Consider the following 26,484-nt stretch of genomic DNA (forward strand, 5'->3'; position numbering starts at 1 on the left):
GTCGCTTTCGAGACTTTGTGACCCCATAGACCAAAGTGCGCCATTTCTTCCTGTCTTATACTATTTTCCGAAGTCTTTCTAAATTGAAAGCCATGGCTTCCTTGATGCCATCAATCCACCTCATCCATTGTCGCCCTCTTCTCCTGTTACCATCAGTCTTCCCCAGCATTAAGGTCTTTTCCAGTGAATCATGTTTTCTCATAATATGACCGAAGTACTTTGGTTTTTGTCTGAGTATTTGACCTTCCAGTGAACAGCCTGGGTTGATTTCCTGTAATATGGACTTATTAGATCTCTTCGCAGTCCACGGAACTCTAAGGAGTTTTCTCCAACACCATAGTTCAAATGCGTCTATTCTTCGACTCTCAGCCTTTCTTACTGTCCAAGTCTCGCTTCCGTACATTGCTACTGGGAAGACCATAGCCTTCACTATACGAATCTTCGTTCTTAAAGTTACGTCTCTACTCTTGAAAATGTTATCAAGGTTGGCCATTGCCTTCCTCCCAAGGAGCAAGCGTCTCTTAATTTCATGGCTGCAATTGCCGTCAGCAGTTATTTTGGAGCCCAAGTAGATGAAACTAGGAACAACCTCCATTGTTTCACCATTTATATGCCAGGAGGTGATAGGTTTAGTTGCCATGATCTTTGTTTTCTTGACATTCAACCTTAGTCCAGCTTTTGCACTTTCCTCTTTCACCTTCATTAGTAGATACTTAAGTTGTTCTTCACTTTCTGCCAACAGGGTGGTGTCATCAGCGTATCTAAGGTTATTTATATGCCTCCCACCAATTTTAGCTCCAGTTTCTGTTTCATCTAATTTGGCATTCCTCATCACATACTCTGCATATAAGTTGAATAAATAAGGTGACAATATGCAGCCTTGACGTACACCTTTCTCAATCTTGACCCATTCAATTGATCCATATAGGGTTCTCACCGTAGCTTCCTGATCAGAGTAGAGATTTCTCATAAGGCAAATAAGATGATCTGATACTCCCATAGTCTTGAGTACTTGCCACAATTTATTGTGGTCAACACAGTCAAAGGCTTGAGTATAGTCAATAAAGCATATGTATAGGTCTTTCTGGAATTCTCTTGCTTTCTCCATAATCCAGCGAATATTAGCAATTTGATCGCTGGTTCCTCTGCCTTTGCGGAAACTGGCTTGTTCTTCAGGTGGTTCTCGATCTACGTACTGCCGAAGCCTATTTTGCAGGATCTTGAGCATAACCTTACTAGCATGCGATATAAGTGCGATTGTTCGGTAGTTTGAACATTCCTTAGCACTGCCCTTCTTTGGAATTGGGATGAACACTGAGTTTTTCCAATCTTTTGGCCACTGCTGGGTTTTCCATATTTGCTGACATATTGAATGTAGGACTTTCACAGCATCCTCTCCTAGGATTTTGAACAGTTCTCCTGGGATTCCATCATAACCACTTGCCTTATTGTTTGCAATACTTTCTAGGGCCCACCTGACCTCACTTTCTAGGATATCTGGTTCTGGCTCTGACAACAGAATAACTTCATCATCAGGAGTATTCCGATCTTTCCTATACAAATTGCCTACATATTCCCTCCACCTTTCTTTAATCTCCTCTGCTTCAGTAAGATCTTTTCCATTTTTATCCTTAATCATTCCAATCTTCGCCTGGAATTTCCCTCTGATGTCTCCAATTCTTATGTAAAGATCTCTTGTCTTACCCAGTCTGTTATTTTCCTCAACTTCCTTGCACTGTTCATTCAAAAAAAAGGCATTCTTCTAGCTAGTTTCTGAAACTTTGCATTTAATTTAGACATCTTCGATCTTTCCCCTTTGATTTTTGCATTCCTTCTTTCTTCTGCTATTTGTAGTGCCTCACCACCATTTGGCCTTCTTCTTTTTTCTTGGGAATATGCTTTTCCGCTGTCTCCTTAACAACACAGCGTACTTCTGACCATAGCTCTTCTGGGACTCTATCCCTTAAATCTAATCCATTAAATCTGGTTTCTAACCTCTACTGTATATTCAAGAGGTATGCTATTTAGGTCATATCTGCTTGATGGTTTGGCTTTGTCAATCCTTTTTAATTTGAGCCGGAATTTGGAAATTAAGAGCTCATGATCTGATCCATAATCAGCCCCAGGCCTTGTTTTGGATGACTGTACAGCGCTCCTCCACCTCTGACTACAAAGTATGTAGTCAATCTGATTCCGACATTTACCATCTGGCAAGGTCCAGGTGTATAGGTGTCGTTTGGGCAATTGAAACAGTGTGTTGGTAATGGCCAGTGAGTTGTCTTGACAGAATTCTAGGAGTCTCTGTCCAGCTTCATTTGTTGTGCCAAGGCCAAATTTTCCCGTTACTCCATCTACAGTTTGATTTCCTACTTTGGCATTCCAGTCGCCAATAATGAAGACAACATCCTTCTTTGGTGTTAACTGTAGCAATTCTCGTAAGTCTTCATAGAACTGGTCAATATTGTTCCTCTTCAGCTTCTGTGGTTGGAACGTAAATTTGTATGACTGTGATGTTAAAAGTTTGGCTTTGAAAACGTACAGACATCATTCTATCACTTTTAAAATTGCACCCCATTATAGTGTTATGCACCCTGTTGCTAACTATGAGGGCAACTCCATTTTTCCTTTGGTTTTCATGTCCAGAATAGTAGACCATGTACTCATCTGTAGCAAATTTACCAATACCAATCCATCTCGCTTTGCTTATTCCCAGTATATCGATGTCCAGTCTCTTCATTTCTCGTTTGACTATATCCAGCTTTCCTTGATACATGGATCTTACATTCCGAGTTCCTAAACAGTACTGTTCCTTGCAGCATCGCACATTTCTTGAGGCTTCTTTCAACGTAGTTCCCCCCCCCCCCCCCGGAGATCCGACTGGGGAACTTGAAACTCCGGAATATTTTGAATTGAGCAAAGCCATGGGGTTTTCTTGGGAAAATTACAGTGGTGGTTTCCCGTTGCCTTCCACTTTCCTCCACTCCTGTTGGCTCACTGACCCAGTTTCCCGCTGGGGTTGAAAACCCAACCTTCCACTGGGTGTGAAAGGCTAAGTGAACTCTCTTGGTAAGTTCATATATTCGCATCACACCCCCGTTTCTGGCCAGAATCTCAAGATGTTCGTAGAGACTCCCCCATGCCATTTCCTGGGCCCTCTTCAGTTTGTAGTTGTCATTTCACTCAGTCACTGCAAACCACTTGTTTTCCTGGCAAAGGCGGAAATCATAAGATCCATTATAGCCTTGTAAAAGTGTTTCTGACACATTATAGCTTCCATTAAATGGTTGAATGATAATTAAAGTCTTTTCTCCTGCCACCATTTCTAGTCACTTTCATCTTTCTTGCCATCTTTGTTGTGATTGCGCTAAATCTGTTGCAATCTATCACTTCAGGAAACTAAGCTGTCGTCTTCATCTGAATGATCATTATTACACACACTTTTTGTCAGTATTGCTTTCACTTGCTGTCTAAAACACTTGGGCTTTGAATCTGATTATAGTAATTGCATCACATGCTGCTTCTACTTGTAGTGGACTGTAAGTAAAACCAACTTGCTGACTACTCCCACAAAATATAATGGTACAGTTAGTGTGGAATATACAAAAATACGTCAGCGATAGGATGATGATGATGATGATGATGGGACTCCAGTTTGAAAATGGCGTGAAAGATCTATTTCAGTCGTATGCCCGACAAACTGGTTGCATAGATGAGCATCTAGAGGACTTCTTAGAGGAAGTGGAGAGACAGAAGATAAGGAAGTGGTATTGATGGGAGGTCTAAATGCACAAGTTGGAATGGAAAGACAAGGAAAGGAAGATGTTGTAGGGCCCTTTGGATATGGAAATGTAAATCCAGAAGGCGAGTTGTTGGTGGATTTTTGCATGAGGAATCAAATGATTGTTGGAAACACCTGGTTTAGGAAGAAGAACAGTCAGAAGATTACAAGGTATGGTTGGGGAGACAGACGAACAAAGACCGTGATTGATTATATAATCATAGAGAAAGAACACCGGAAGAACCTTTTAGATGTAACAGCCCTGCCTTAAGAAGCCTTTGGTGGAGATTGTAGAGTTGTGATTGGAAAAATGAAAGTCAGAAAAATTGAAAAACCCCCATTAAGAAGAGAGAAAAGAATTAAAGTATGGAAGTTGAAGGAGAAAAGCATACGAGAAAAATTTCAAAGGGAAATAATACCCTTGGTACCCAGGACGGAGGTGGGGAATGTTGAAGATAAATGGAAAAGATTCTCAAGGAAGCACTGGTTGGATGTGCAGAAAAGGTATGTGGTAGAACATCAGGAAATGTGAAAGACACACAGTGGTGGAATGATAGGGTAAAGATTAAAGTGAAGGAAAAGAAAATGGCATGGAATGCATGGAAAACATCTAAGACTGAAGAAAGTAGAAAATATGTGGAGGCAAAGAATTTGGCCAAGAAAGTAGTAGAGGAAGAAAAGAGGAAAAGCTGGGCCTTATTCACACACACATTGAGGGATGATATGCAGGGCATCAAGAAATTACTGTATGGTATCTTAAGAAACAAAAAGAGAGATCAAGTAAACACCAGATTTGTGAAGGATGAAGGTGGCATAATATTAACAAAGCCAGAAGAAATAAGAAAGAGATGGAGAGAATATTTTCAGAAGCTGCTGAACATAAGAACTGATGACAGTCATTCAGTGGACAACCAGGAAAGGCAATTAGTTGATGAAGAAATGGATAAAGAAATTACCATGAATGAAATTGAAATGGCAGTAAGAAAGATGAAGAATGGAAAAACTGCTGGAATGGGTGAAATTTCAGTGGAGATGATAAAGGCAGCTGGAGCTGTAGGCCTGCAGTGGACATATCGGGTTCTCAGGAATGTCTGGGAGAATAAGGAGGTTCCTGATGATTGGCAAAAAGGAATAATCATCCCAATTTTCAAGAAAGGAGATAAGAAAGTTTTGAAGAACTACAGGGGAATTACTCTAATATCCCATGTTGCTAAGATAATGGAAAGGATACTGGAAAGTAGAATAAGGTTGAGGGTTGAGAAGCAGATACAGGAAAATCAGTTTGGTTTCAGAAGTGGAAGGTCAACAATAGAGCCCATTTTCATTATGAGACAACTAATGGAAAAGCAATGGGAGTACGGGAATGATATGGTGATGACTTTCATTGACATTGAAAAGGCATATGACAGTGTCCCCAGGACTAAAGTTTGGGACAGTCTAGTGTAAAAAGGAATTGGACAGGGATTAATAAAAATGATCATAGCATTGTATAAGGAGTGTTGTAGTTGCGTGCAAACACAAGTTGGCAGGACAAGTTGGTTCAAAATAACTAGTGGGCTGAGACAGGGAAGTGTTCTATCACCAATCCTGTTTACAATAGTAATGTATGACATCATGAGAACAACGAAAGCAGCATATGGAGGAAGATAAATGAACATGATGTTACTTGCAGATGATAGTGTGATTTGGGGACAAGACGACATGAAGGTTCAAGAACAGTTGAATGTGGTGAATGTGAATGTGGATTGAAAATAAGTGTAGAAAAGAGTAAAACTCTTGCAAAGGATACTATATACAAGATGTATTACGTACCCATAACAACTTACGGAGCAGAAACTTGGACAATGACAAAGAAGGATGAGTCGAATACAGGCAGCCTAAATGAAGTTCTTAAGGAGTATGATACAGAAGAGTAGAAGAGACAAAATAAGGAATGAGAAAATCCAGGAAGAAATTGGAGTGGAAAAAATGAACGATAGATTAGAGAAGAGCCGACTAAGGTGGTTTGGGCACATAAAGCGAATGAGTGGCAAAAGAATGCCAAAAAAGGTGATGGAAATGCAAATCCAAGAAAGGAGAGGCCGTGGGCGACCACAATCGAGATGGAAGGAGATACAATCCAACGCAGTATTATAGAAAGAAACCTGGACTGGGACACAGTGTTCGAGGAGGAGTGGTGAAAAGACCAAAGAAAGTGGAGAGGAACCATATTTTCCCCTACCCGGCTACAGCTGGATAAAGGGAAATGATGATGATGATGATGATTAGTAAGGAAGATATCATAGGATAGCTATATTCCTTAGCTATTCATAGACTTCAGATGTATGAATTACCTGCAGGAGTAACCAAACTACACGAAAAGATGTAACAGTCTGTGCTGGGCAGATGCAACTTGTCTTCTGATAAATCCATGTACAACGTGGCGGTTCTCGCCTTTTGTGAGTCAAATAGGCTGTTACATGTATTTTACAATCAGTTTGGCTTGCAATGACCAAGGGTTACTACTCATGGTTCCTTTGGTCCTGTACACTTTCAGACACACGCCAAAAAATAAAAAGATTGGCTGGAAATTACTCAGTTCTCAAGTACAAGCACAACTGATGGGAAGGAACACATTATAATTAAGATTTCTCAGCTAATTAATACACAGTCGTGACAAGGTGAACTACTATAATTTCTGAGTAAGTTTGAATGATAACATTCGCTACATATTACCCTAGGGTCCCCTTGTTACTTTCCTAACATAATAAAAGTACGTTATAAATTGTTAATTTTAAAAATAAGTTTATTATTATTATTATTATTATTATTATTATTGTTGTTGTTGTTGTTGTTGTTGTTGTATTATATGAATTATCACTAGTAAATTTATCTTTTTTGATTACAGGTTTTTAAGAAAGTATGGGTGGCAGAAGGTGGAGAAGGAGATGCAATGCGGGTAGTGTACAGAATGCGTGGACTTTTGGGTGATGCCACAGAGGAGTTTGTGGAAACTCTTGATGCCAAAAGTGAACAAGAAGTTAACAATGAAGAAGCTTACAAGATGGCAAATGTAATGGCTGATTGTGGAGGTCTGCAGGTGATGCTGGATCGTCTGGCTGCAATAAAAGATGCTTCACGTGCACGTCCATTGCTGCAGGTCCTATTGAAGTTATTCCGCCTGTGTGTCAAAGTGAGACGTAACCAGGAAGTGTTGACACGACCTGAGCTGGGTGCTATTGGTGTATTCCTTGGAGTCTTGCAGATGTGCTTGGCTGGAGAGACAGATGCAACACAGGGGGCTGTCACAGAGCAGTTGCTCGATGTATGTATTTTGTACATTGCTTTAAAGTTTAATTATGAATTGATAACATTTATTTCCATTACAAAGTTCAGTGAGTTTCCATTTACGCGGGCACTAGGTATGTATACTTGGGGACAAAACATAACCTCACCTCACAAGCTGTTCTTGAAATGATTTGTGTTTTTCCATTTCAGCTGCACGTAAATGCTGGAACATTATAAGGCTGATACAGCCACATGAATAATAATAATAATAATAATAATAATAATAATAATAATAATAATAATAATAATAATAACAACAATAATTTGTTGTTATTGTTGTTGCTATTATTATATAATTCTTAACAGAATTAGTGATAAAATGGCCCAATTTTACCCCACGAATAGGCTGCACACTTTGTAATGTAAACCATTTACAAAAATGAAAATAATACTTTATTCATACTGAATGAAGTGACAACTGAATTATTCATAATTAGTATAATTATTGGCTCCTCCATGGCACAGGCGGTAGCCTCCAGCAGTTACAGGAAAGCAATACTTTAAGGCGTTAATTCCCACTTTGGGGTATTTTCCATACCATAAAAAGCTTCAAATAGGTTGGATTAGTATTATTTTTTTTACTTTATTCATATTTGTTAAACGAATAAAAGGCATTTAATTTGAAGTGTGGGTCCCCTGAAAAACTATTAACCATTAAATTTCTTCTTATTACAATTTCACCTTAATCCTCGTTGTCTTCCTCCTCAGAAGAATCTGTTAGCTGTATGCAAATCTTCTCATTGTCAAAAATGGACTGGATGTTCTTGTAGCTATTTTCTATTTTCTCCACGTGCCTGAAGTAATTTCTCCACTTGCCAGGTGTCACGGCATACAGGCTTCCTTCCTTCAATGATTGAATGGTTTCTTCTTAGATTTTCTGATGTGGTCTTCCATTTTTTCTCTGGTCACACCATCGCAATGGGATTAAAAATGCAGTGCTTTGGCGGTATGCGCAAGACTATGTGCCCATACCTGGCTGCCAATTCCTCTACATCATACTTGTTTTTTTTTTCTTTCTCCAATATGCGTGTTCTCCCAATAATTTCAAAAAGTACCTTAATTATAGGAGCAGGCTGAGGTAAAAGAATATTCTTATCGATCATATATTGAAGGATTCTATCTTTCTTCCAGGACTGATTAGGCTTAGGGTTAAATACATGGCTGTGGTAGGAGGCCTTGTCCATAACTATTACAGATGGTCCTTCTAAGGGTCGTAGTTTCTTCTCTTCAAACCAGTTTTCAAAGACTTCCGATTTTGTGCTACCGCGTAATCCGCGGGAGCATCCGCCGTTTTAGTATGTGTGACTAGAAGAGTATCACTAATAAAACCAAACCGTCCACCTCAATGAACAACACGATTCTATCGCCTTTGTTGAATAGGGTTGTTACAGCACAATTGTCAAAATCGTCTGTCCAGTTCTTCCTTCTGCAACAGTTACTGTCAAACCACATTTCGTCTAGGTATAAGTCAGCATTACCCTGGCCCCGAATATCTTGGAGGATATCTGTACCGCCAAGCAATTATTTCAGGTTTTTCACCTTTTAAACACTTTTTAGGTACAGACAGATATTTAAACCCCATACTCTTCAGAAGATGACAAAGTGTCTTTGCCCCATGCGGAAACTGATAATAATTATAATCTGTCCCAGCTGTCTTCATTTTCATTGATTCTGTTAGGTTACCTATTGTCAGGTTCTTTAAATATTACAAAATGCTGATTTAGCATCCAGTTAAAAAAATGTTTTTAATCTTTGAAAATTTTTATAACTACTAAGCGTTTAAAGGTAATTGTGCATTTTGGTCAAAAATACCTAAAAATGACATGTATTAAAATGAGTTCACCTATTAACAAATTGGAAACAGTAACCTATTTGTACTAGGTGTAGAGATATGTTACAGTATAAGTCCTTAGTAACTCAATATCTTGCGTTAATGCAGTTTGGTTATTTAACAGCAAATCAAGTAAAATGATAAGTTCGGCTGATATTATTTTAGACTTTAAAACATTATTTGTCCATTATAGAGGTCCTTTGAGTAAAGATTTTTTGAGTGGGCAAAACAGTTCCTTATTAGAATTGATTACAGGTTCACTCTGTTTTGGGGTTTGAATAGAATGAATTCGTATTTCATTATATAATGTTGTTGTGCAATATTCATATACATAATGTTCCGTCTTTGCTAGTGTTCTTAAAATATAGATCGACTTACCAGGAGTGGACTGGTGAACCGGAATTTCTTGGAGCATTACATTCAAGGTCTTTGAGGTTCTAGAAATATCTCGATCCACGACGGACCTAGGAGAAAGATATATATACTGCGTATTAGCATAAGAATAACAAAGTTTGAGAAGGCACTATTTCTATTTAAATGGAAACTCGCCCCAAGCACTACGTTGTCGAGAATAAAGCCAGAGAGGAACTGTCTACTGGAAAGGCAGATAACAGACTAAGAGTACTAGAAGAGGGGCGGAGCATATGATGTAGGGGAAGGGGGATCGCGGTAATGCGAGGTTATTGGTCGGGAGGGCGTGGATTACGGAGGGGATGGTAGATGAGCATATTGCGCACCATTTTGTGTACTGGTTGATTTATTGGTCTTTTTAGATTGTTGATCACTGAAATGAGCGTGTCAAACAATATCGTGGGTTTTTCGGATACCTCATTCAGATTATAAGTAGGGTTAAAATACTGGTCCAATGATGTGAAAACATTGTTCGGTTATATCAAGTAAGGGCCCTTTTCCCAATATTTCTACGACGTCAATGTCATGATTGATGTCATGAAAACTATGTTTACAGTCATTTGTGTGTTGTCCTATAGCTGAAAATCTCCTATATTTAATGGCGTTGACGTGCTCATTATACCTAACCTTACAGGATCTCCCTGTTTGTCCAATGTATGTACTATCGCAGCTGTTAGTGAAATCTGTATATGCCCGATTTGTCATGTGGGTTTGGTGCGTTGACTAGTTTAGCGTTATGAAATATGTCAAGATTTCTGTTGTTGGTTTTAAAAGAAATGTTGATATTTTTCTTGAATATTTTTGTAATTCTATATATGTTAGGATTATATGTGAATGTTGAGAAGACTTTTGGTCTAGTTATTTCTTTTTGTTTTTGTAGGTTTGATTTCGGTCTGTGCTTGAACTTGTAAATTATTCGTTCTATGAAACTACGATTATAGCCGTTCTGGACTGCAATGCTACGTATTGTTTTTAGTTCTCTATTTAAGTCTGATTTTGACATGGGAATACTAAAAGCCCAGTGTATCATACTTATCATTCTTAACTTTAAATAGAACAGCTTACCAAGCAAAGACTAAAGCTCAACAATATATGAGCTTAAAAATAAAAATAGGAAAGTTGGGCAAGGATATAAATTTATTAAAAAGTGTATCGTAAATAACGTGACGCCAAATTTTGTAAAGAATAACAAACGACGTATTTTACCACATCAGAAAAGGGTACACCAGAAAACTAACAAACTTTGGCTGCAAAACGAACTAAAGTTTTTATACAAGAAAAAATCCTTTTTAAACAATCGTTTATATGAAACCCACCTTGAAGTCACTGCATTGTTGTCTAATGCACAATGGAATATTTTGCAAGATAAAGTATACAGCAAGCTAACCAATATACTTTCTCAGAAACAGTACACATTAGACCATAAATTCCAAACCCTAACCAATAAATCAAATGCAGAAAACAGACCGTCCAGGAACTCTTCCCTTAATAACACGCATAGCCAAATTCTAGATCAATTTCACCCGCCCCTTATTAATCTCTCCAACATTGACTCTGACAACGAAGAAATCGCTATTCTCTCTAAAGGCCCCAAGCATAATTGGCCTAACTATAATATAGCGAACATGACCAAACAGCTGGTAATAGAAACAGAAGCGGCCATCAACAATATACCTATTGACACTCAGAATGAGGTTAGATATGAAGCCAAGAAACAATTAAACAGAATTCTAAATGCATCGGTTTACAGTATTAATTCAACGCAACACGAGAACTGAAAAAAGATCCTACAGCTCAAGAATAAGGTTAAAGACACAAAAACCATCATCACCAAAGCAGACAAAGGAAACACCACTGTTATAATGGAAAAAACTGATTATATAACCAAAACAATTTTTTTTTTTTTTACAGACAGTTCTTTTACAATAATAGAAAAAGATCCAACTAAATCCATTCAAAAACAGCTAAAACAGATACTAAAAAACATAACCTTCCTGTTGACTGACGAGAAAAACAAACTGATCAATATGAACCCTGGTCTCTCCACGGTCAAAGCCCAACCAAAAATCCATAAGGAAGGAGTACCGATACGTCCCATTGTAAATTTTAGACCGAGCCCTCTTTACAAGACAGCGCAATTTATACAACAATTTCTTAGAAAACACTATACTTTTCAAGCAAACAAATCTGTGATTAACACTCTAGAATTAGTTAAAAAACTAGACAACTTTAAAATGCAACCCCATTATACTATGCATTCATTTGATATCATCAACATGTATGCAAACATAAAACCAGAAAAAGTACTGCCAATTATTTCAAAAAACCTACATACCCATAGCAAGCTCAATTAGAAATAGCAGATTTCATAACCATCCTCAAACTGTTAGTTAATAGCAATTACTTCACATTCGACAAAGTGATATACAAACAAGATGGGCTGGCAATGGGGTCACCAGCATCTGGCATTTTGGCTGATATATATCTGGATTTCCTTGAACATACTAGAATATAAAATGATAAGAAATTTAATAACATTCTCTTGTGGGCCAGATTCATTGATGATACGTTTATAGTTATGGACCAGCACATTTCAGACGCACCCACCACCCTGGTACACCTTAATAATATTGATCCAGATATTAAGTTTACAATAGTATCCGAGGATAACAGAGTCCTTAACTTCCTAGATTTAACCATCACTCGGCTCCCGCATTCCTTTAAATACAGGATCTATAGAAAACAAACACATACCGCCACAACCATTCATAATGACTCCATACACCCACCCAGCCAAAAGCGGGCAACCTATAATAGTATGATACACCGGGCTTTTAGTATTCCCATGTCAAAATCAGACTTAAATAGAGAACTAAAAACAATATGTATCATTGCAGTCCATAACAGCTATAATCGTAGTTTCATAGAACGAATAATTTATAAGTTCAAGCACAGACCGAAATCAAACCTATAATAACCTACAAAAAGAAATAACTAGACCAAAAGTCTTCTCAACATTCACATATAATCCTAACATATATAGAATTACAAAAATATTCAAGAAAAATATCAACATTTCTTTTAAAACCAACAACAGAAATCTTGACATATTTCATAACGCTAAACTAGTCAACGCACCAAACCCATATGATAAATCGGGCGTATACAGATTTCACTGTAACAGCTGTGATAGTACATACATTGGACAAACGGGGAGATCCTTTAAGGTTAGGTATAATGAGCACGTCAACACCATTAAATATAGGAGATTTTCAGCTATAGGACATAACACATAAATGACTATAAACATAGTTTTCATGACATCAGTCATGACATTGACGTCGTAGAAATATTGGGAAAAGGGCCCTTACTTGATATAACCGAACAATGTTTCATATCATTGGACCAGTATTTTAACCCTAATTATAATCTGAATGAGGTATCCGAAAAACCCACGATATTGTTTGACACGCTCATTTCAGTGATCAACGATCTAAAAAGACCAATAAATCAACCAGTACACAAAATGGTGCGCAATATGCTCATCTATCATCCCCTCCGTAATCCACACCCTCCCGACCAATAACCTCGCATTACCGCGATCCCCCTTCCCCTACATCATATGCTCCGCCCCTCTTCTAGTACTCTTAGTCTGTTATCTGCCTTTCCAGTAGACAGTTCCTCTCTGGCTTTATTCTCGACAACGTAGTGCTTGGGCTGAGTTTCCATTTAAATAGAAATAGTGCCTTCTCAAACTTTGTTATTCTTATGCTAATACGCAGTATATATATCTTTCTCCTAGGTCCGTCGTGGATCGAGATATTTCTAGAACCTCAAAGACCTTGAATGTAATGCTCCAAGAAATTTCGGTTCACCAGTCCACTCCTGTTAAGTCGATCTATATTTTAAGAACACTAGCAAAGACGGAACATTATGTATATGAATATTGCACAACAACATTATATAATGAAATAAGAATTCATTCTATTCAAACCCCAAAACAGAGTGAACCTGTAATCAATTCTAATAAGGAACTGTTTTGCCCACTAAAAAAATCTTTACTCAAGGGACCTCTATAATGGACAAATAATGTTTTAAAGTCTAAAATAATATCAGCCGAACTTATCATTTTACTTGATTTGCTGTTAAATAACCAAACTGCATTAACGCAAGATATTGAGTTACTAAGGACTTATACTGTAACATATCTCTACACCTAGTACAAATAGGTTACTGTTTCCAATTTGTTAATAGGTGAACTCATTTTAATACCTGTCATAAAGATGGAAATTTTTTTTTTTTTTTTAACTGGATGCTAAATCAGCATTTTGTAATATTTAAAGAACCTGACAAAGCTTTAACTTTAGTCAAATTGTATAGAAGTAATAAGTCATAATATGTTGCATATAATATGCCACCAATTTTAATCTTAAGTTCTAAGGACTACACCAAAAAAATTTTAATAGTTATGTAAGAATATGGTCAATTTTTATATATATTTATGTTGTATGTTATGTTAATATTGTACTTAAGCCTTGTCACAAAGTTTCCTATGGCTGATGATGGCATACAAATAATGCCGAACCCGGTCCCAATTTTTTTTGAAGGATGATAAATTCGTGATGTGTTAATGACGTCACATTGTATTTGTATTGAAAAGGTACACATAATTATCCTCAATTTATAGTGTAAATCTAGATTCAATACAGACCAAAATGAAGTTCTTAATTTTAAATAGAAGTTATAACACCTCCATTTCCTAAAACACCTCATAAGAAATTTTTAATGTTCCTCACCAACATCACGGTTTGTTTCTGTAATTTAACCCCTCTGTCAAACACATTTTTGTCATATTTTGTTGGAGTTCTTGGTGAAGAAAAAGAAGAAGATCCAGGCAGCTAATTTAATTCCGCTTCATTACACTGCGATTCATGATTTGCCCACGGCCGGAAGAAGACCAACATATTACTGCTCTTGCGCTAAACTGATAAGTTACAAATATGTTTATTTAAATCACATCTCTTCTGTGTAGCATATATTTCAAGACCATTATTTGTTTACGTTTCTGGTATGTAGGTTTTATTATTTCATTCCTATGTCTTTCTGTATTAGGACTGGAGAATAATATTTCCGATACTCAATAATTTCCACCGTCTTTAAAATTCAGAATGGTTATTTTCTAGATTAGAGGATTCCTTTTACAATCAAAGCCACATTGATATGAAATGGAACAACAAAATTGATTAATATATGTAAATAGTAGGAAAGAATGAACAAGAGGTAAACAAAGGGAAGGCAATTATTGATCATTGTGTGCAGAGGGAAGACTAGAAAGGAGAACTAAGGGTGTATATGAATAAACAAAAAGCACAAATTCCACATTTACAAGCTTTGAGTTCCATACTGCCACCTCTCCCCTTCCGCCTCATGATGCTGGGCAGGAGAATTGAACCTATGAGAGGATGATAAGAAATAGTTCTAAAAGAACTGAGATGATAGAAAGCCCATATATGAAGGAGATTGTGCTTGTCCATAAGGTGAACTTTGATACCTCTGCTTACCTTTCCCCATATCTTGTTTTTCTTAGCTTTGTGCAACAGCCTCATTGTTTGGCAGTAAAGAGCAGCATTAATTGTTGTGCATCTTTGCATAAACTCTGTGTAAATGATTCCTTCCCAGTTGAAGTTGATGATTTTGACTTTCTCTGCGGATGACGCAATTTCATATCTTTAGCACCATGGTGAGGATGTGTGCCGCCATTCCATAGACTCTTTCTTTGTTGTATGAGTGAACTGATGCACCCATATCTCATCATCATAATGATGCTGTTTGATAGATAATTACCTTTCTGGCAAGACCTGTACTTTGCTATGGAAGTGAAGCATGGACCCTGAGGAAATGCGATGAGAGAAGAAAAACTACAACTGAAATGAAATACATGCGGTGAACTGCAGGAGTCACTAAGTGGGAACACAAAAGAAATACAGAAGTGTTGAATTATCTTAAAAGAAGATCTATATTGGAATACATCGATGAGTACTAGAGAAATTGGCTAGAACACCTAAACAGGATGGACAGATGCAGGATCCCCAAAGCAGTCATAAACTACTGCCCCAATGGGAAAAGATCTTTGGGACGCCCCAGGAAGAGATGGCGTGAAAATGCAAGTCTTTTGTATAAACCGTAACAGTTCTTTTATAGGACTAATACATGAAAGGATGATGATGATGATTATTATAAAGTTGAAGGTAGAATGTTTTTCCTCTGTGTTAAGGGATCAGTGAACAAGGAGCCCATCATGAGCACAATCGTTGATCATCCAGCTGGTCTTTGATGGAATGAGTTTTCTAGACAAGGACTGCTATCGCACCATCTGATAGCTCTTCCATTGTTCTCCTATAAGCTGAGTAGAACTTGAATTAGCTCTCAGATCCTATTAAAAGTCGCCGACATGGCCTGGAATCAAACCCAGGGCCTCCCAGTAAGATGCAGGCTCGCTTCCCATAGACCATGCGGTCAGCATTTGGTCCATACACTGCAGAAACTTCACTAAATCTTGGCGCAATTGAGAAATTTTGCCCATATAGATCATACTCTTGCTCATACTGTTAACCTTGGAGTACATTTTTAGTTGAGACACCATTTCCTACTACCACTGTAGCGGAAGGGTCTCTTTGGAAAGGTGTGAACATGAGCTCTATTTTGTACAAATGCCATATTGTTGCACAGTGCTGCCAGATTTGGGCAGCAAATACAATTTGTTTTTTGAATCCTCTTTTGTAACTCTGTAGGCCGTACAGTAGAACCTACCAAGTTCTATAGTTTTCATTCACTTAGAGCACAGAATAAAGTCACATATTGGAATTTGGCCACAGTTACAGTATGAAACAGTACATGCATTTCCCAAACTATTCAGAACATGTTTGTAAGGTGGTGGTGGTGGTGGTGATTATTGTTTTAAGAGGAAGTACAACTAGGCAACCATCCTCTATATAACACTAATCAGAGGGAAAATATGGAAGGGGTCTGACACTTCGAAAAATGAAGATATCGGCCAAAGAAAGAGAAGGGCCACGAAGGGCGTGAAAATGAGAGACTCCCTAGCCCTCGCAAACCCAATAGCATCGGGCTCGGAAAAGAACAAGAGTTGTCCAAGAGAGGTCGGATAGGATAGATGAAAGTGAAGAGCCTGGCACAAGTAAGTGGAAGCAATGCCAGGACTCGGCTGAGGGCCCCGTGGTCGCCAACCCACGCTCCAAAGTTCAGAGCCCCTGGGGCCCCTTTTAGTCGCCTCTTACGACAGGCAGGGGTTACCGTGGGTGTTATTCTACCACCCCCACCCACAGGGGGAACATGTTTGTAAGTGAGGTTTGCAATTTTAATAGTAGTTGTATTTTCCTGTCTAATGCAACATTCCAGATCATATAAGCCTTTCTTCCTTCCTTTTCTGGTAGAAGTTGCATCCCTTGTGTTAACTAAACATGGCATGTATATTATAAATATGTCATATTCTGTAAACTGCATTGCTTACTGTTGTATTTCAGATTATGGAAACCATCTTGTCAAAAGCTGCTTCACAATCTTTGGAGGACTTCCTACGCTTCTCACATACATTTGGTGGAACCGAGCACATTGAAGCTTTGCTGCGCTGCACCACTGCACCTGGTGTTCGCAGTAATGCTTCAGTATTAGTACATCTGTTGCGGGTTCTTGCTGCTCTTACTTATGGCAATGAGGAGAGGATGGCATTGCTCTGCAACCACTTCAAGTCTGCAACAGACTTCAATAAATTTGACTTTGAACATTCACCAGAAGACGAACATAAGGTTTGTTCAGTCATGCATTCGGATTTCTATTTCAATGATTTTAGTTACGTTGTTGAGAACTTTTTCTTTGTTGCAAATATCAATAAGAATACTTCCTGGAAGAATTCCTTTGAGGATATTTGGCTTAGTTTTCTACTTAAGGTAACATATTCAATCATTCCCTGTTAGGCTGAAAACTAGTGCTACTCATTGCTAAGCTCTGTTCAGATCAAAGACTGTTCACTAAATCATGGCAACACTTGTATTTTGCTGAATCCCAAGTTCCTACCTGAATTTAAAAATGGTCACCAAGACAACAAAACCTCTGGTACATCTTGTTGTTGCCGGATGGTAATGCCATTCTAAGACAGTGCGACTTGCTTCACAGTGCAGTGTTCTTGCACGATAATACAAGTCCCTAATGTTATACGCTATCAGATTTTATGTACAAAGATGACACATATTCTTCATTAATTTAGAGATAGGCATAACTTTTATGTAACCCATATTAAAATAGTTTGATGCTACATTATTAATTTGTAGTATGATCATTCATATTTAGATGAGTAAACCTGTGACTATTTTAATATGTTCTCCAGAATATTGAGAATGAAATTGCTATCTTAGCTATATTCTGAAAAGGATATGAGTAAGATGCTAAGAACATTCAACGAATCCTTAGAATAATGTAAGCTAAAAATAAATATAAAGAAAATTCATGATAGTAGACAAAAAGAAGCCTACAGGTAGAAGAAACCTTTTGATCAGTGAGTTTTTGGTAACACTTGCAGGCCACCAGGAGTAAGGTTGTTTGTTTGTTTGTTTGTTTTTCAATCCTTAATTTTAAGTTATTTTGATACTAACTTTTCTCTATTAATCAAGTTACATAATTTACACTTATGGTATATAACTTATACCTTCAATTTAATTGAAATCAGCAGCATAGAAAATACTTTTCTCAAAATACTGAAAGGAGTAGTAAAATTGACAAAAACATAATTACTCTCTATGTGTGATCAAGTTTGTATCCTTTACAACACACTGACTTGACTTTACAACAGTTTCTTTAGGGTATGGTAATTGACCAGACAGTCAGAGGTTTTCATAGTGTTCAATTTTCGTATCATTTCCAGTATAAATAATAAAATCAGTAATAAACCCAGTTTCACAGTCGCAAAGTATAAACACCTTTATACCAGACCTGAGTCGCTCTGATGGAATGTATTGTTTCCATGTTAGGCGACCTTTCCAAGCAACTAGGCTCTTGTCAATACAAATACTTTGGAAGGGGTAGAATATAGATCAGAATTTCTCTCTGAAATAGTTTTTTATAGGCCAAATTTTGTAATGTCTGTCAACTGAGGGTTGTAGATTGTTGTCAGAAAAGTGAAGCCGTCTTAGAATGAGAAAGGTCACTTTACCGAACATCGAGGTTTTGATCAATTTATTTGTTAACTAATACAATAGTCATTCATCGTGTTTTTTCTTCACATGGCCCATCAACAAAACAGTTTGCCAGGAAAGCATAGAGTCTCTATGGTTATGTCTTTCCACTCAAGTAACTTCGGCTTTTCCTTTAGGACTGTATTTTCCATAACAAATAAATAGTACATGTTCATTTCTGACACTATCAAGTTCATGATATTACGATCAACAACTTCTTTGATAATCGACACTTCAGGTCTTGAGCCACTGTCATTATGATTCAAGTGGAGATTATCACCAACACCTGAATTTGATGGGTCAAAATGAGCAGAAAGTGTAGGGGAAAACCTGCCTACAGAACTGCATTTTCTTACTTTGGTGTGATCAGCTGACAGCTTTAGCCTTCTTTGCGACAGCTGAGCACTGCACTCCGTCGTCAATTTCATTTTTGTCGTCTTCTGAAGAATTACCAATTTCACTCCCATCGGACACAATACAATCACTATCACCATCATAAATAAATATATATATATCAATTTCATCGTCAGAATATTACTTATATATTGGGAAACAAGCCCACGCCCTAGACTCGATCCCGCCATTACCACATGTGTTTACTATAAGAGAGTGTTTGATTTTACGGAAACCAGAGATGAGGGAAAATAAAAATACCGTATAATCTCTAATACCACCTGCACTGTTTTTTTTTTTTTTTCTCAAAAATATCGCTTCCAAAATTGGATTCGGGTCTTATTTAAAATTTTGGGAAATGTAAATTTCCGAATGCGCGTAAATCGGGAATCACCGCCGGCGTGGCTTGGCAACAATGCTCTCTCCGCTCTCAGTATACGCTACTTCCATGCTTGGCATCAGTCTCACGCATGTTCTCGGAGTATCAACATGAATTCCACAAAGCGTTTGCGATCTTTTACTGCGAGGGAGAAACTGAAAGTAGTTCGGGAAGCCAAAATTATTGGAAATTGTGCCGCCGGTAGGAAATATGATATTGACGAGCCGTGTATTCGCGATTGGGGAAAGAAGGAAAATGTGCTGTTAACATGTAGTGGTGATTGTAGAGCTTTTCGTGGACTGAGTGTACAGTTTCCAGAAATTGAAAAAAAAAATTATATATATGGGACAGAAAGGCGGGTATTGGGATATAGTGTGTCAACCGAAATGTGTCAGCTAAAGGCATTAGAGATCACAAAGGAACCTTCATCATAAGGGTTTAAGGCAGGCCGAGGATGGGTTTGCAATTTTTATAAAAGAAATGGTTTGAGCATACGAAGGCATACCTCAATTTCACAGCGTCTTCCTGGTGCCTACGATGAGAAGTGATTGTCATTTCAGCGTCACATAATTCGTTTGGGGAAGGAAAATGCATATTTGCTTTCCTAAATTGGCAGTGCAGATTAGACGCCAGTCTACTTTGAACTGCCAGTGAACAGGACTGTGAATGTTAAGGGTGCGAAAAGTGTTACCATTAGAACAGGCGGTAATGAAAAACAACGGTGTACGGTCATGTTGTGTATTCTGGCCAAGGGAACCAAATTGCCGCCGTACATTGTTCTCAAGCACAAGACACTTCCTAAAAATCTACCTGCTGGTGTTATCGTCAGATCTCAGAACTCCGGCTGGATGGACAGTTCACTTGTGGAAGACTGGGTAAAGTGCGTCTAGCAACGTCACCCTGATGCATTGTTGGGACAAAAGAGCTTGCTTGTTCTCGACAGTTACCCGGCCACACAACAGACGCTGTAAAGAAACATATCAAGGATGGGAAAACTGACCTAGCAGTCATTCCGGGCGGGATGACGTCTATGCTACAGCAGCTGGATGTCTGCGTGAACCATCCATTTAAAGCAACCTTGAAACAGCTCTATACAGAATGGGTGGCGGCTGATAACTTACACACTAGCGCCAACTGGTCGCATTCAGCGCCCGGAAGTTCAGCTGCTGTGTTCGTGTATTTTGAAGGCATGGAATAGTATCCCTGGAGACCTCATACGGAAGAGCTTCAGGAAATGTAGCATTTCTAATGCTATGGATGGCAGCGATGACAACATTTTGTGGGAAGGTGATGGTGATGAAAGTTCCGAAGTTGGTACCGATGAGCATGAGTGAACTCGTTGGTTATCATTCTGGAATTATTTTTTTCCTAATCATTTTATGTGTGTTAGTCAAGATTGTAAATCATTTTGACTTCACTTTCTTTTTTTAAATTTTTTCTTTCAAAATAAGGGTGTGGGTCTTATTCGGTGGCGAGTGGTATTCGAGATTATACGGTAATGTGTATTGTCAAGGAATAGTCGTGCAATGCACTCACTGGAAACAGCAATAGAAAACAGTTAACGGGGGTTGTCGTCATTCTTAGCACAGTCGAGTAAGAAGTTAGGTTACGTGACTACAGATGCTGGGACAGAACTTCATCACAGAACATACGCGATGTGATTAAACACGGTATAAATATCGCTGAACATGTCAAACATCCCCCAAAATGGTTCTAAAAACCCACCTGTATGATTTCAGGAAACAATTTCAAACATTCAATATGAAACGCGAATAGACGGCTCTACTGTTCAGCTGCAAACTTCGAGAATATAAATAGATGGCAGTACTTCCATGGGCCACAAGCAACACTGGGTTTAATCAAATAATACACCGATAGAACAAGACACAGAAATTCTCCTATTTGGGTAGTGTAATTACCTCTTATAACAGGTCCCTTTTGGAAATCAAGAAAAGAATAGTGGTAGCAAAACAAGCCTTCCGAAATAAGAAAAACTTATTGCTAAACGACCATTTCAGTTTGGAGACCAGCAAATAATTTCTCAAGACCTTTGTTTGGAGTGTGCTACTGCATGGATGCAAAACCTGGACATAGGGAAACAGGAAGAAACAAAACTTGAGGCTGCAGAAATGTGGTTTTGAAGAAGAAATAAAAATACAAGTTGGATGGATTTTTAAAAAATGTAAAGGAGGATTGATGTTTATTAAATATGATAAAGATGAGGAAAACATAGTTCCTTGTACACGCACTGAGACATGACTTTCATCTCCAAACCAACATCAAAGGTCAAGTACTGGGCAAGAGACCCGGGGGACGACCAAGGTTGCCATTCATCAGGAACTCAGTTGGTGAACTGACATGTGGTTCATATAGCAACATGAAGAGGCTAGCAGAAGATAGTCAGATGTGGCTGCAGCGATAAGGCATTGCCTTTACTAGATGTAGATGATGATATGGTTATTGCTTTCACATTGCTTCTTTGGTCAGTGTGCATTGATGTGAATATAAATCCATAAAAACTTGCCTAAATGTCAAAAGTGCCTTGTGTAGTGGACATTTGTAACTGAATATCCTCAACAGCTAGAACTTCTGAAGTAATCGTATTGTAACAGTAAATGTGGTACTTCGGTAGACATGAGACGCAGGGCGTGTACCATTCGTTGAAGTGTGTACAGAGGGAGAGGGTTTGTTTAGAAATAAATCTTAAAATTTTTCCTCTGAGTTTATTAATAAATTCAAAGTTCCTCGTCCTAGGGCTGGCGATGTCCTTGGATTCCGGCAGCTCCTCCTTTTCCCATACCAGTGAACCACCATTCATCCCCCGATGGAAGTTCTAGAAGATCCATTCGACGTCTTGAAGATCCATACGGTGCTGATGAAGGGCGTTGAGGTAGTCCTCGTGAATGATGAACGAGAATGAACATTGTTAAGCCTTGGGGCGAGTTAATGCAAAGACTGCTTCTGCACAGATGAGAGGAAAGTTTATCAATGGTTTTAACAAGGTTCAAACACAAAAAAAAAATGTATCCTTGAGAGTTTATCGCGGTGAAATGTCACTAAATTTTGTCCCGTGTTAAATGAAAGAAGGCCACTAGACTCGAATGAGCATGTAAGTTTAATACTATAAAAATAAAAGTCCACTCTAAACTTATCGTCGAATTTTAACAGAGTCACTTGAAGTTTGTGGCACTTGGTACAATGTAAAGTAATGCCGGACGACTTAGTTCTTTGAAGCACTGTTCAACATAATTTAATTGGATTCGAAAATAAAGATGTTTCACTTGTGAATTCGAACTCGTTCACGCATTGATAATAACATGAAATCAAAAGACGAAATTAATCGAGTATTGACAGTCCTCGGTTCGACTGTTCGTAAAACTGAATGTTCGTAGAATTGAAATGTGCTGTTTAGTAGAATTGAAATGCATAGTCCACACATGCACAGTTCACAGTTCATGACCTAAAAATATTTACACAGTTCATGAAATGGTAAATTAGTGACGTAGTCATGCTTGGAATCGAGTAAATCTGGATTAAAACACAGTCTCATAAACTTGAAATATTTAGTACTCTGTAAGGAGCAAACTGTTCTAAGTCCTGTCCAGAACATTAAACTTCAAATTACGAGCACTCGAAAACATTCGCAAGTCTTAGACACTCGTGTAGAATAACAGTCACTTGATAATGTTCAGACGAAGCACAATTTATATCACGTCCCGTCGAAGTAAAAAGTTGTCACTCACAGTATAAAGAAATCCGTACAAGTCCATATTCGACGCGATTGGGTTAAAGTCCACTGACTCGAAGATTAATAGCTGCTTCACGCTAGATCACGGTGCTCGCGAACCGACTGTATGAACTCCACTGCCTAGCGTGCACATACACACTCTGGCCACATACTCAGGCCACACACTGGCAACACACTGTATTTATATCTGATCCGGGCCTTCACATCTCGTTCCATAACTTCATCGCCTCATGTCAGATATACATGAAATTCGGCAGGAATATAGATAAGGGATCGGGTTACATGGTGATGTTGTTAAATTTGTTTAATTATTATTGTGGGGAGAGTTATTACCCATAGAAACTCGAAGAACATTTCACATCAGTCTAGGCTCTGTATCGCGGCGAGACATGCTGTGACGTCACCCGCTCTCTACGTCACACGCACACAGCTGTTGCTCGCCGTCCAGTCAGTCTTTCGTAGGCGGCCCGGAGCGTAACACGTAAGTTTTTAAAATTTCTATTACGGGGACTTAGTTTTGTACCGCCGTTACCGGTACATCTCCCCTTCCTCCTGGGGAAAAGAAAATTCGATAGGATTTTCTTTTAATGATGTTCTCTCCTGAAATATTTCTTTAGGTTGGCTGCATTGTAAATGCCCTCGATGCTTCCATCTAGCTTATTAATTTTGTATGCCCCGTTTTCGAGAACCTCTGCAATTCTATATGGTCCTACATAAAGTGGGCAAAACTTTGCATAAATGCGAAGTTCGGGGTGCGAAACAGCTGGTTTTCTTACCAATGGCCAGGGGGTTTAGATACAGAGTGACACATTTAGAAATGATACCATTATTTTCCATCTCCTTTATCACAGTCCTGGCTTTCTCTCGGTACTTCTCAGGAACTGGATAGGGCCGTTTTTTATAAGGAGAGGTGTCCTTAACATTCAATTGGTATTCAAAATCTCTAATAACACCGGGTTTGTCATCAAAAACCTCAGGGAATTTCTCAAATATTTGTCGAGTTGCTTCTGCCACGCGGGAATCGAACTCTGGGCTTTCAGCCGCACTGGTGAGAAATATGAAGTGATCACGACCTTCGTCGAACACATCCTCAATAATGGGCCCTTCCTGGCCCTCGACGGGTCCCTCTTGACCGGGTCTACCCTCTTCGCAATCTCTTTCATCGGCAGGCAGAGCCTCGCTCATCTTGCCTCCGGTTTCTATGAATGGGGTACCCAGACCTTGACACTTCAAATTATTACAGTCTACCAGCTGCAACTCTACAGAGTCGATGTTAAAAAATCGTATGACGTTGGCAGGATAATCAATGATTCCCCCATACTTGGCTAGGAAATCTGACCCTAGGATGACGTTGAATTTCATCAGCGAAATGACTAGGAATATATGCTCGAACTGGACACCTTCAGTGTCAAATGTAACAAAAGCTTGAAATTTACATTTAATATGCCTGTCCGGTACTATCCCTTTAATTTTGATCTGTGCGACTGGTATCAATAACATGTCTTCTCCCCCCTTTAACATTTCAATTAACCTCTCAGAAATTAATGAAGCCTGAGCTCCAGAATCGATTAAGGCAGTTACGTAAAGGGTATCCAAAGTAATATTAATAACTGGAAGACTTCGTTGGACCCTCGGTGTTGTAGGAGTGGGATCTTCATACAAGAGATCTGAGTCATCCAAGTACCAGTAATTAATATTAGTGACACAAATTATTTCCCCTCTACTCCGGTTTTCAGGCAATCTTATTGTTGTGTTGTTGAAGTTTTTTTTTAATTGCGCCTGTCGATTTGGGGTTTGTCGCAGGCGTCGTGTTCTGTCTTCTGGCATGCTCTTGGTATTCTAAAGAGGTAGCGCCAGGTAATCATTCATCCCGGTTTCGATTCTGGATATATTCGCGAGTTTCTCTCCATCTTCTTTCGATCTCGGCTCTCGGCGAATCTCCATCTCGAGTAAGCAACTCGATAGGTTTCTTCCCTGTTTGATTACGTCTGTAAGGCGTACTTTGCCCGTATGGACGTCTCCTAAATCGCCGGAAATGAGATAACGAATCTCCGTGGTTCTACTTCCTCACGGGGTTCGGGATTCGATCTCGGCGGGTTGTTAACTTCGACATGGTTGGTTGCAACCTCTTTCGTCTTAGTAACCCTGGGCGGATTTTGTGTATGGGCAGTGTCAAGTTTCCTTAATAAATCATCAAGTTGTTCTAGGTCTTGAACATTGGCTGCCACAAGAATTTCTTGTACATGCGCCGGAAATTGTAAAGTTACTACCTGTATTAACTCCTGTTCTGGCAAAGGAGGATCAAAGAATTGCATCTTCTTTAATTGAGAAATGAGAAAGTCAGAATATCGTGAAGAATTAATAGCCGTGTTGTATCTCCTGGAGTACAACTGTAGCTTAATCAAATGTTGAATTTCTGAATTCCAAAACCTCTTCAACAAGGCTTCCTTGAACTCATCATAGGTTTTAATGTTAAATTTAAATGCTGTGTACCAATTTAGTGCTTTCCCTTCCAATAATCTAGAAGCTATCCTCAATTGATGATCGGATCGTACTTTATTCTCTTGAAAGTACTCTTCAATGTTGAGAAGGAATTCTTTCGCTGTCTATTCTCTTGAAAGTACTCTTCAATGTTGAGAAGGAATTCTTTCGCTGTCTACTCTTCCTTTCCGGAAAATTTTGCAGGTTTATCGTCTGATAATTTTAAAACTGTGGAAATGCTAGAAGTATCTCCGCTAGACCCTTGACACTGGTGTGTAGACACCTCCTCCACCTGAGAGATTCTATTATCAATCGTCTCTATTTTTCCTTGCAATTCGACCTTGATAGTCTTAACTTGTCCACGGATGGAGTTTTCCACGCTCTGGACTTCCTTTTCGAGGTCCTGCTTCACTTCATTTACGTCACGGCCTATGCGAATGATTTGAGTATGTGCGCTATCTAATTGGGTTTTTACATGCTTATCTGTTTCCTCCTGCTTTGTTTTAAGTAAATTAACCTCATTACTTATTTTCTGAAAGTTAATCTTAAAAGATTCATGGATGTTATCCTGAATAGAGGCTATTTTTGCTTGTGCCTGTGATAACTGACCATGAGATTCTTTAAATTCTGCCTTTAAGCTTTCAATTTCCTTAATCAATTGATGTGAGGTGGGAAACGAAGCTTTTAAGTCTTCAACTATTTGTAGTTTAAGGTCCTGTTTTACTGTTTCTAAGTCACGGGTGAGGCGTTCGTTTATTTCCGTAAACTTAGAATTAATCTTCGCATTAGTTTCTGAGAATCGTTTTTCAATCTCAGAACCAGCTTTAGTAAGCCTATTTTCCAAATTAGCATTAACTTCGGTAAGCTTGGTATTAATTATTTTAGTTA

The 26,484-nt window shown here is 38.5% G+C and overlaps 1 protein-coding gene across 1 annotated transcript in view; it reads left to right on the plus strand.

Moving 5' to 3' along the window:
• poe (E3 ubiquitin-protein ligase-like protein poe) overlaps positions 1-26,484 on the plus strand; it is a 797,274-nt gene that overhangs the window by 744,455 nt on the left and 26,335 nt on the right. The window contains exons 73-74 of the mRNA XM_067137373.2: positions 6,666-7,082; positions 16,892-17,173. Coding sequence (XP_066993474.2) covers positions 6,666-7,082; positions 16,892-17,173 — 699 coding nt within the window. The remainder of the gene's footprint in view (positions 1-6,665; positions 7,083-16,891; positions 17,174-26,484) is intronic.

This window comes from Anabrus simplex, chromosome 1 (assembly GCF_040414725.1).
Source record: "Anabrus simplex isolate iqAnaSimp1 chromosome 1, ASM4041472v1, whole genome shotgun sequence".
Taxonomy (NCBI): Eukaryota; Metazoa; Arthropoda; class Insecta; order Orthoptera; family Tettigoniidae; genus Anabrus; species Anabrus simplex.